At 38.1% G+C, this 12,530-nt stretch overlaps 1 protein-coding gene across 2 annotated transcripts; it reads left to right on the top strand.

The window, feature by feature from the left end:
- Positions 1 to 4,215: 4,215 nt before the first annotated feature.
- LOC128357242 (RNA-binding protein 39-like) lies at positions 4,216 to 11,941 on the top strand. Of its 2 annotated transcripts, none has more exons than XM_053317531.1 (15): positions 4,216 to 4,413; positions 5,523 to 5,580; positions 7,129 to 7,178; positions 7,300 to 7,467; positions 7,925 to 7,978; positions 8,901 to 9,018; positions 9,107 to 9,259; positions 9,468 to 9,605; positions 9,707 to 9,772; positions 9,861 to 10,065; positions 10,628 to 10,714; positions 10,817 to 10,913; positions 11,007 to 11,112; positions 11,199 to 11,277; positions 11,381 to 11,941. In XM_053317531.1, exons 2-15 carry the CDS (start codon positions 5,530 to 5,532, stop codon positions 11,479 to 11,481), a joined length of 1,473 nt encoding a protein of 490 aa, XP_053173506.1. In that variant the 5' UTR covers positions 4,216 to 4,413; positions 5,523 to 5,529; the 3' UTR covers positions 11,482 to 11,941. The 2 variants fall into 2 exon arrangements, with proteins under 2 accessions (XP_053173506.1, XP_053173505.1); XM_053317530.1 differs by having other exon boundaries at positions 7,300 to 7,491.
- The last annotated feature ends 589 nt before the right edge of the window (positions 11,942 to 12,530 follow it).

Below are 12,530 nucleotides of genomic sequence, written 5' to 3'. Positions count from 1 at the left end.
CGTCTAAATAAAACAAAAAGCTGTTCTAAATATGAAACATAGTTAAAGTTAATGAAAAGGTGTTTCTGAGCATCTCTTCAAAGCTACAAAGAGAGGCTTGAGGCCAAACATTTGGACTGTTTATCATTGATAAACCACAACAACCACAACATTTAATATTAATTAAAGAAACATTTTAGTATTTGCGTCATCTTTGGCTAGAATAAGAATATTAAACTGGATACCATCAGCTTCACAAGAGCTTTTGTGGCATTTAGGGCCTCGAGATCCAATATCTTCTACTTAACATTTACTGACTTTCTTCTTTTCTTCTTTTTTCTTTTATTTAATTTAATTTTACTTTATACTTCCTTCTTAAATGACTTTCTTTCTTTTTTCTCTCAGTCATTTTATTACTACATTTTGACAGCAGGCGGCTCGAGGAGACAGGATTAATGAGTCCAATTATTGATGTTTTCTGTGTGAAGTCTGCTTAATAAAATTTTTAAATGCAACCAAAGAAAATGTTTACTAACTAGGGGAACATTAGGAATACGTTATATCTTTCTACCCCTGACAAAGGGATGTTTTAAATAGGCGATTTTTTTTATGTTGTCAGTAAACCTAAACCCAATAAATAATAACAATAATAATATTGTAAACTACAAAAAATCAAATATTCTGGTTTATATATCAATATAATATATAATGGTAAATAAAAGTTGTGCCGTGGAGTAGGAGTTTCTCTCAAGTGTCACTGGATGGCGACACAGAGCCGTGAAACGCACTGAACTGCCTGTGTTCTCGCGATGAGGATATTTCAAAATCCCCTGGTGTTTTATGCCCTTCGTTTTGTTCTACAGGAGAATAAAAGAAGGGTAAATTTGAAAGACGGGCTTTTGGTTTAGAGCCTCGTGGTGCTACACGAGGTGAAACGCCATTCAGGGGCCTTGTGAAGGGCGTTAAAGAAACAATTTAAACACCAAAACTCTAAACGCAAAAGGCCAGGAGGCACCTTTCCACAACAAGGCAGCTCAAAGTGCTATATTTAACACATAAAGTAGCCAGTTTGAGACAGAATATACTTTTTTTTTCATGCGACTTGTGCCAGCGGTTTGATGCATAAAAATGATCTCTCAGATGTATCTAGGTTCCCTTTAGTAAACTATTGTTGCATGACGTATAATTAATCTGCATTGTTTACGTTGTATAATGCAAAATCCCATTTTGGGGGATATTTCCTATTTCATTGTCGTAAGACGTGCAATTCAGCGCCTCAAAGCGTCCGCTTGTTACTTTATCCAACTTGTGCAATGAAAATTGAAAAAGGAAGTCCAGTGCCGGAAACAGCCTTCACACCCCTGTTCTCCATCCTCCCCTCAGGCAATAACTATGTGCAATAACTGCTGTGTTGTTATCTGTTTTTTGTCATTTATTACGGAGTAATCTATCTATCTATCTATCTATGTGGAAGGATTGTCGCTCAAGGAGTTTCAACATTGATTCAGTTTTTTATTTAAATACTGTCTTTTAATACTGGCCCCAGAAAATGAAGTCATATAAATCACTATGGTATTGTATTTGTTGTTTGTATTCATCAGTTAAGGTATACACATGGTCTAATTATGTCAGTAAAAAAAATGCAACAATTCAGGAAATTAAGTTATTTTTACTGGTGCATTGCATCCTCTCTTGCCATAGTGAAAAGCCTATTAAAATGCAAAATGTCTTAAAGAAGTGGAGGGAGTTATAAAATACCCACTAAAGGAAATGGTGTGTTGTAGGATGTGTAGATTGTTATGAATTATGGGTGAATATTTTATTAGAATTTGACATTTTCACAGAATAAACCCAGTCACGTATTAAGGCTTTTTGAAATTGTCCTGTAAGGAACTGAATAGGTCATCAATTTAAATTCTAATGTGTTAATAGTATAATAATCCAGCACCCCATCAGGGTTTGTGGTGGATGTGCACATCCAGAAAAAAAGAATAAAAGCAGGTGCTGGACCAAACAATGAATGTGTGCAAACAAGAAAGAAACAAGTCTGCACACTGCAGCTCCCAATGCAGGTAGATTTATCAACCCTAACTACTAGAAATATGCTTAGCAGATATGTAGAAACATAAAGTAAAGGAATTATATAAAGTGCTAAAAAAAAACTGGAACTGTAAAAAGATATTCAAGGAGTTATTCTGTTCAGTTTCATTTTAAATGGTCTTGGTCACAAGTATAGAGACCGTGGGTTTATTACATTGACATATATACAGATAGTAGCGTTTCCTGTTTTGTGGTGGAGGTGAGCAGCAAATACACAGCAGGAGGCAGTAACACAGGGTCCAAAGATCACAGTTGCTTTGTAAACTCTGCAGAAGAAGAAGACATATGATTGTATCAGACAGCTTTTCAGCACAAGCATAATGGTCATTTAAAACAGATATTACATGATAGCAATCAAGGGTATATCTACATGTTTCTTTTGGGTTCCTGGTCATTTTGGTATGGAAGGAAATTAGCAGGTGGATATTTTGTCAGTCTATTATGCTCTTCTCAGAGCCTAGAACTTCCAGCTTGGTCAACCTCATGTCCGTGAGTGCTACTGGCATTGTCTTACCTGCTACCAACTCTGTCTTTGGTGACCCTGAGCCCTGCCTGTTGCCCTACACATTCTGGTTTTACCTGTTCAGTTACCTTGTGGACTGTAATAAAGACTTTTTCAAACTGCTCACTGGTGTTCTGCCACTGCTATCAGTTACATATTCTTGCTAAACAAATACTCAAAATGAAGCATGTTGACCTTCAGCTTCCATATAGCAAAACTGAAAGACATTTGTAAGGATATTATGGTTAATGTGTGGGTGGCGTTAAGTTCTCTCTGGGCTGATTGCCCAGGACACCTGGGGCCCAGTGCCCTGTAGCTTATACAGTATTTGACTCCTTTTCCATTCATAAGGTTTTTTTGTGAGAGCCCAGACCTCCTTGTCAACCATCTCTCCATTGCTTCTTCCTACAGGTCCCATCTTTTTGTTTTTCACTCTAATTCGTCACAGCTTTAATTTGGTTTATTTTGGCTTAAATAAATATCTCTGGTTAACTGTCTGCTATGGTGTGTCTCCCTTTTGTTGTGGCCACCAGAGCCAGATCATAACAATATGCACAATCAGTATGAAAGAAGTACTGGGATGATGATGAAACTGGAATACATCTATGCACACATGTTGGTGCTGGGAGGATGGTCTGGAAACCGGTCATGCAGGTCTCAATCATACATTATACATGAAAGAGACAAGCAACCGACCGGAAAATGCAGAAACTGTAGCCAACCACACACAGTCATATGTACTGCTGCATTGTAAGAAATACATTGACTAAGAATAGTATTGAGACTCAAACCATACACCACTCACTCATACTTAAAAGACTGATGCTGCACATGTACAACATTATACTTACTTAATATGTAAATCCCAGTAACATTGCACATAAACTCATTTTTTTTTTTTTTATCTATGTGAGGGTATATTCCATATGTAAATCTCAGGAACATTCCCATGTATATAATCTTTGTCTGGAATGTCTGCATATTGCACGTTCTTTATTTATTCTATTTTTAGTATACTTTCACCACACTGCTACTTTTTTCCACTGTAGGCTACTGCTGTGTCAATTTTAATTCTCCCAAAGGGATCAATAAAGACACATTATCTTATCTTAGCTTAGTAGCAAAATAAATACCCCTCTTCAATCACAAAAACTAACTTTTCCTTTTTACTGTGACAAAGTTTTTAAAAGAAACTGATTTAGCTAAATCTTTTCTGCATGCTCTTCAATCTATCTTCATTGTTTTCTAAATAACTATCTTCTACATAAGTTATTCTTTTTTTCTTTTTTCTTTTTTCTTTTTTCTTTTTTCTTTTTCCCTTTTATCTTTTTTCTTCAATGACGTCTCTTAACTCTAACTACATTTTGAAATGGACTATCTGATATTATTGTCGTCGTAGTATTTTAATGGTTAATGGTAACAGCAAGCAGCATGGAGGAGACAGGATTAACAAGGCTATTTATTGATGTTTGCTTGATACAAATGGAAAAAACAACCAAAGAAAATGTTTACTAAGCAGGGCAGCAATGGGAATAAATTTTACTTTTCTATCCATTCCAGTAGGTGGCGGTAATGCGCCTCCAGGCTGGTTTACAGACCTCTAATGAACACACACACGAAGAAGAAACAGGCAGAAGGACGGAGATAGAAACCAGGCCACGACCCGCCTGCCGTCGACAGTTTTACAAAAAAGGTTACATAACTGTCCAAGTGAGATTTCATCCTCGCTTTGTGTAATCTGCCAAGAGGGAGGCGTCGAGAGGAGTCTCTTCAGCAGGACATTTCTGTGATATTTACACTTTTGGCACATCATTTTCATCATTACTCACACGGTAACGTCAATGTTTGCTACTCCTGCTGCCGCCGAAACGCTGTTAGCCATATTGACTGTTAGCCTGAGCGCCTATTTTTATAACATACTCGGACTATATTTAACATTTTGGGGGGTAAAGATGTTTCAAATCAATTCCTAGTCCGCCACTCAATATGATTTTGGGTATTGATGTTATTACTATAGAGAAATTTAGCGGTAAATTATGAATACAGGCCGCGAAAATTAGCTAATGTTAGCTCGCGTCGAGACGACGGCGTTGTAGCATCCTGCGGTGGCTAGTTAGCGTTAGCATCAACGCATGTTTATCCTTTATGTTGCCTCTAGCATTAAATATTAATAATCTGCTCAACCTGTACCGTCGATTTTAGTATAATCATGTAGGTGACTTTAATATTAATTCAGCTTTATGTTGTTCGTGGCCGTATGTGTCCATTTGCGATGTTGAATACAGGTAATCTCTATCGTGGCCATCTCACTCATGTTTTTGTAGCAGACCTAGATGTTCATTCACTTGTTTATTGATTCAGTCATTGTTTGTTTTCGGCTCCGAAGTCTCAACATGCAAATTAACACGTTGGGATCATTTTGGGTGTGTAAAAGCAGTTTGTCAGATATTCCTGAACCAGAAATGTGATTGTTTGGCCTCTTCTTTTAAAACGTGTTCGAAACACCTTAAAACATTGGAAGTGTTAGAGGGGCAGAGCTGAAAACTAACCTGTGTGTAAAGAATAAGCTTAAGCCTGTTTCAAACAGCAGTCAGGTGACCAAATGCACATTTGAAATAGTTTTTTCTCAATCATTCTTCCTGTTCACATCAGCCATTAGAAAATCTGTCCGTAGTACATTTAATATGTGAGGGACTGGAGCTAAAATCCACAAGCCACATCCTTCTGTGTGTTCTGAAGCTAACATGAAGCCTCAGACGTCCAAATTAGTCAACTCAAGTAGACATCTTTTAAATGTTAGTCTTTAAGCCTCACTGTTCCTCCTTTTTGTTACTGTACTTCCACCACAGCTCAACAGTGAAACACAAAGAGGGGAGTTGATGTGAAAAAACTATCCGGTTTCTTGTTTTCATGTTAACAAAGTCATTGTTTCTCTTCATAGGATCATCATGGCTGATGATTTTGACGTTGAGGACCTGCTGGAGGCTCCATACAGAAAGGTGGGTTGAAAGTTGTAGAAATGAAGCTTGTTTTCACTGTTATGATTTACTCTTGAGTCCTTTTTTTATATTTGCTACTGTGACAAAGTTTACTTGAATGTTGTGTGGTGTGATTGAGTATTTAAAACGCAATACAGAATTATAAATAAATCCGCATCTATCTCTCTTTATAGACTTCCCTAATGATATCTCACCTCTACTCCCATGAATTCATCTTTGATTCCACTGTGAACTGTGAAAAAAAGGAAGGTAGTTATTGCGCATATACTGATGTACTGTGGTTCACCTTAGGACTAAAAGAGACTCAACCTAGAACATCCAATCCCTATTCGGTTGCAACAAGGTGAATGCCAATTGGTTGATAAGCCCATTTTTACCTGTCCAGCAAAGGAGGCAGTATTCAGATTTACAACCTGCATACTGTCACTGTATCTCTATGTAGTCATTTATAATCAGACTTTGAACTACTCGTCTGAGAAGGACGAAAATGTGGCTTTTATGAGACCATTTTTTAATCACACGAAGTGATTTTGATTTTAATTAAAATGGATAGAGCCCTGAGTTAATGTGTAATTACTCCCTCAATTAATAGATATGAATTATGTGGGTATGAAACTATAACTGATCTAATTAAAGTTGTAGTTCTGTAACAGTATGCTTCAAAAATGTAGAGATTTACTGCACTGCGTCATGATTTTATGGTGAATAATATTCTCTTGCTCGTAAATATGAATACTGCCTCTTTGCATTAGTCAACTGTAATGTGAATCAGCATCTTGATTTTGCATGCTACACAACACCACAGATATTGATATATTACTAGAATGACTGTAAAATAAATACTTCTATCTAGCATCATTGTATTTTAAAGTGAGCTACTTTTCAGTTAATCATTTTTTAAGTCAAAAGGTTTAAAAAATATGACTTCATTTTGCCAACTTAAGATAATGGTAGACGTGGCTGAATTAATGGATTTATTTCTTTTTTTTTCTTTTTTTTCTTTTTTTAAATTTTATTAATTTATTTTCTTGGGCGTCAATATTACTAAGAAGTGTGAATCCCTGTTTGCTTCAGGGCAAGATGTGTGACAGAGGTGGCATCGAGCTCTTACAGTCCAAGAACGAAAATGGGTGAAGATCACTGGACTGACACCAACCACACAGGATCTCTTTTAGTGGCCGTGGGCCATGCGTGGTCACATGATTAGGCACAAATAGTGGCATTGGTACGATCTATTAGAAGGGGAATGGTGGAGATGACCTGGCTATTGTGAAAGCTTCCTGAACTCAGCTAATATGTTGGACACTCTCCCTTAACTTTGCTTTGTTGCATTAAGTACTGAGCAGCCTTGTAAAAGACAGGAGTGGGATGGGAAGCTATTGGGGTGGTGGAAGGACACTGTCCAGGCATGACAGTAGGAAGTTTGAAGTATTATTATTAATTGAATATATTCTGCATTTTCTCTTGTCCCACCCCATCCTCTTTACCATGACGACTTGAAATGTTTCATCTACGTCCTCATGATGTTCTCCTATCAACCTTGCTTAGGATGAGATCAAGTCCTCTCATGCAAACGGACATGACGACCAACACAAGAAGTAAGTTTTGCATACGTTACATTGTTCCAGACTGCACAAAGTAAATAGTTTTAAGTGAATCTTTAAGGTGGTGTGTGTGTGTGTGTGTGCACAAGAATAGCAATGTTGTGATGTGTTTCAGGAAAAGGAGGAGCCGAAGCAGGAGCCGGAGCCCAGGCTCTAGGAAGAAAAGAAGCAGAAGCAAAGACAAAAAGAAGGGCAAGAAGAGGAGCAAGAGCAGGGAGAGAAAACGAAGCCGCAGTAAAGAGCGTCACCGCAGCCGCTCCCGAAGCAAGGAACGTTCTGGACGGTACAGAGCACGCAGGAGCCCTGTGTATGTAGTCTTTAAACTTGATGGCAGACAAGTAGTAATTAAACACTGGTGGGTCTGTCTGGTTTGTTTCTATTTTCAAACAAACGATAAAATTATTAACTTTCTGCATATAAACAGGACAAATTGTTGAGAAAACATTTAAAACAGTTTATCAGTGGTGTTAAGATGATCTGATGTATCATAAACCTGATACAAGACATTCAGTTACATCCATACACATCCAAACTATAGTTTGGACTCAAATTCAACTTAAACTTCTGAACAAAATGAATATGGCTGCCAAAAATGTTTGTACATGTTGGTGCTCTCACAGTACTGTACGTAACAGGTCAAACAGGACCCTGTTCATTTCCTCGTACTCATGCACATCTGAGTGTGTTTGGCTATGTCTTCAGTGATAAAAAATTAATTCTCCTCTCTCTCTCTCTTTCAGCCGAAAACGTTCAAAAAGTCGCAGCCCTTTCAGAAAAGAGAAGAGTCCCATTAGGTGAGATAAATATTATTACTAGTTTTTGGGTCGAACATTAAGTTGCCTGATTGTTATTATAGCGGCACCAAATCCAGATGTTCCTCCCAGCTCACTTTGAGTTTTCTTTTTACAGATCTTGAATCATTCATCTTCATCAGTTAGTAAACAGGAACCAAACATGAAACCCTGGTTGGATCAAACATGAACTGTAAAAAAAAAAATCAGTTTGATTTTACTTTCAAATGTAATAATAACCTGGTTATGAAACAGTCTCAACTTAATACTGATGCCTCTTGTATGACCTAAAAGCTAAAATGCTCCATTCACTACCAAATCAGGCAATTTAGCTCCTTCTCACACGGTTGTTCAGAGCTGTGGACATGTTCATTTGTTCTAAAACCTCACCGCTGTGAAACATTCAGAAAATAAAGCTTTATTTCTCAGACTCGCTCCTTTTTTCTCACTACACTGCCCCTCACTGACTGCATTCACGTTCTAGCTCGCTCAACTTTTAATGTTATTAAACGAAGAGACTTTTTTTTTTTTTTTTTTTACTCTTTCATGCTCTGTTACATGTAATGTAAATATAGGCTCTTCTGTTCTGCATGATGTAAATTGTCGTCAGATTTCATGGAGACTCTGAGTGGAGTCAGATATATAGAGTAACCACATAGAGAGGCATCATGAGACGGTTTCATAACTAGTTAAATTATCTTTGTAGTAACTTTGAAACATAATAAACAAGTGTACATGCTAGCCAGATCAACAGAATGCATTAGTGCTCATGGGAAATGCAGTCTTCATTTTGAGAAACACTACTGGTTTTGTCCATAGGGGGCATCAAAATCAGCACAAAATGAAAGTTCCTAGTTGTAACTTAAAATGGTTTCTTTCAATGTTTCTGGATGTTTTAACTTTTTATAAATGTTCTCTTTTTTAGGCAACCAATTGACAATCTAACACCAGAGGAGAGAGATGCCCGCACAGTTTTCTGCATGCAGCTTGCTGCCAGAATCAGAGCCCGAGACCTGGAGGATTTCTTCTCAGCTGTCGGAAAAGTCAGTTAAATTTTGTTGTTAAAAGTTGTGTAATTCAACAAATGTAGAAATGATCCCTGAAGGTTGTCACTTGTTTTTTTCTCTGTAGGTAAGAGATGTGAGAATGATCTCTGATAGAAACTCCAGAAGATCAAAGGGCATTGCATACATTGAGTTTGTGGAGGCTTCGTCTGTACCACTGGCGATCGGACTGACTGGCCAGCGGCTTTTAGGAGTGCCCATTATCGTCCAGGCCTCTCAGGTGGGTGCTGGTTCATCACTGTAACCTTAATAAAGGTGGATGTGACAAAATGTTTCTAATGGAACAAAACAATATTAAAGAGAAGAAAAAATACCTCATAAGCCAACACACTTATTTAGCATATATTTCCATTGGAAGTGAATTTACCACAGTTTACATTGTGTCTGAATTAATGTTATCACTTAACACCGTCTACCTGCAATTACAGGCAGAGAAAAACAGAGCTGCTGCTGCTGCTAATAATCTACAGAAGGGGAGCTCAGGTCCGATGCGGCTGTACGTCGGCTCTCTGCACTTCAACATTACCGAAGAAATGCTTCGAGGGATCTTCGAGCCTTTCGGAAAGGTCAGGACCTAGTGGCAGTACTCGTGAGAATCGGCGTAAATTGCTCATGCAGATGTGTATTCATTACATTCGTCTGTGTTGGTGTGTTTTTCTTTCTGTAGATTGAAGGAATACAGCTCATGATGGACAGCGAAACTGGACGGTCTAAAGGATACGGCTTCATATCGGTAATTAAAGCATCTTTGTGAATATATGGAGGAATATGTTCTGTGCTGATAATGTCCATCATGATTTTGATTGTCTCGCTCTCTGAAGTTTTCAGATGCAGAATGTGCAAAAAAGGCCTTGGAGCAATTGAATGGCTTTGAGCTGGCCGGGCGTCCGATGAAGGTGGGACATGTCACAGAGCGCTCAGACTCATCGACGGCCAGCTCGTTCCTGGACAACGATGAACTAGAAAGGACTGGCATCGACCTCGGCACCACAGGACGTCTACAGCTCATGGCTCGTCTAGCAGAAGGTTTGTTATAACCAGCATCTTTGTTTTTTATCCACAGTACAATGGCACCTTTGTCTGCAGTCATTAGTAGAGGAATATCATTACAGACATGTAAGTAAAATCAGTTGTGTTCATATTACATGTGACACAGGAGGAAAGTAAGCAAACCTGTGGATAAGATGCTGTTCAAAAACTCTGCCAGGAGTTTCAGTTCAGGTATCTGTAAAATATCTCTTTTAATGGTGTCAGTGATAGGATAAAATTCCCAAAATATATGCTTTAATATTTCTGCGTGACCACTAGTCAAGGTGTCAAACAAGTGATTGTGACACAATGGGTTTCATCATGACTCCACTGTGGCTTTCTAATGTCCCATCAACCTTGCCAACAAATGAGGATTACAATTTTCCGTCATTTTCTTTACATAGTAAACAGGATCCAACATGTGCATGACACAGGAAACCCATTATTCCTTTCCAACAGTGCGTTTGACGCAAACAAACCCATCTTAAGCCTGTCAGATTGTTAGTTTAGTGTCATATGTTTAGTTTGTATTAAACCATTTTTCATTTCCTGTCTGCAGGAACTGGTCTGAAGATCCCTCCTGCAGCTCAGCAGGCTCTACAGATGACTGGCTCCATACCCTTTGGAAACATAGCTGCTACAACAGGTGAGTGTGGATGGTTGAAAACATGCAGTGTGTGCTTTGTTGTTGTTTTTTTTTTTTTTTAGAAAGTTCACTGACCCCCTTTTTAACTTTTTTCACCCACAGCTGTTCCGACTCCAGCTCCAAGTCAGGCGTTGAACCTCCCATCACAGCCGCTGGCCACACATTGCCTTCAGCTGTCTAACCTGTTCAACCCACAATCGTAAGGACTTAATCATTGATACTCATTACAGACCCCAGGCTTTAAAATTCTCCTGTTAGTTTAGAACACTAAAGCTTTACATGACTTTCACAGGGAAAATGACCCCAGCTGGGCCATCGAGATCCAAGATGATGTCATTGAGGAGTGCAACAAACACGGAGGAATCGTTCACATTTATGTCGATAAGAACTCTGCTCAAGTAAGTTGAAGATTGATATCCAAAATTCAAAAAGTAGAGGTAATATTACATCCTGCTAATCTTCGCCCTCCTTATTGTTGACGTAGGGTAACGTGTATGTGAAGTGCCCCTCAATACCAGCAGCGATGGCAACTGTAAATGCACTTCATGGACGCTGGTTTGCAGGTATGAGTTCATGCTTTTTGGTTTTGAAACCTCACGTTATAAAATATAATATGGAGAAAATGTTTCAGCTTTTATTTTAATGTTTTTCTTTTTTCTCTTCCAGGCAAAATGATAACAGCCGCCTACGTTCCCTTACCGACCTACCACAACCTTTTCCCCGATTCAGTGACGGCGAAGCAGCTTCTAATGCCTGCGCGTCGATAGTCTGAGACATGCTTTATGAAAGTCAGTGTACATACATTTGTTTGCATTCATGAAAAATGTCATTGAAACAGATGCATTGAAATTAGTTGGCTGTGTGTAATAAAAGTTGCCTCAAGTTTCACGTGTTCACCATTGAAAATTAGGCAGTTTTGAGTTGGCTTTCAGATTTTTTGTGGGTTTGTGTTGTAAAACTACCACTGAGAAGTAATCTGCAGGTATCTATTGGTCTGTATGTTTTTAAATATTACTGTCTTATCTGCTTGTTTAAAAGACACTTTTAGGTTTGCAGAGAGTTACAAAAATGTGTTGGGTTAATAGGCCTTAATGCCAAAAGTATATCAATGTCAACAATAATCCTTTGTAACTTTTTACAGCCATAATTTCATTTTTTGTATGAAGGCTCCCAATAAACTTTGGCAAATTTGACAATTCATTTTGTCATTCTGTCACTTTTTTGGAAGTGGTTTGTCAGTCCTTTGATTTACAGCAATAAACCACACATTTCACTATTAAGTTTTAATTTCTTCAAAGTGCAGTAGCCTCAAATTTTGTGATAGGAAATGTGTACAAAAACCCAGTAAAGCTTCTGGGTTAATCCCTTCTGTCTGAAAACACTTAATATCGTTTGAAACATTTAAATCTGATCTAAAGTTAAACATCAGCCAAACGTGTTGTTTCAGTCGATCAAAGTTCACAAAGAGGAGTGAAAGTCATGCAGGGAGGTTCAATATCAGACCCGGACCGACATCCAAACTATTTGTGATGTCACAAATCTTGCTCATAAATTCACTCTTTAAAAACAAAAACCAAACTGGATTTTCAATGAGCAGAGAAATGTTCCATTTTTCAGCAGATGAGCGTGAAAACAGCTCTCATGTGTCAGCCCTGGTGCACATACATCATTCTGCACTGAAGCTCCAACATTCAACCGTAAAACAGGAAGAAAAACACATTTTTGAGTGGAGGGGAATTTTTAACCCGCTGAGAAAAATAATTCCATAAATTTAGGTCACCTTTTCTGACTTTAGACTGATGATGTTTGTGAGAAG

Source organism: Scomber japonicus, chromosome 4 (assembly GCF_027409825.1).
Source record: "Scomber japonicus isolate fScoJap1 chromosome 4, fScoJap1.pri, whole genome shotgun sequence".
Classification (NCBI taxonomy): Eukaryota; Metazoa; Chordata; class Actinopteri; order Scombriformes; family Scombridae; genus Scomber; species Scomber japonicus.
The sequence above is the reverse complement of the archived record's forward strand: the minus strand, read 5'-3'. Positions and strand labels throughout refer to the sequence as shown.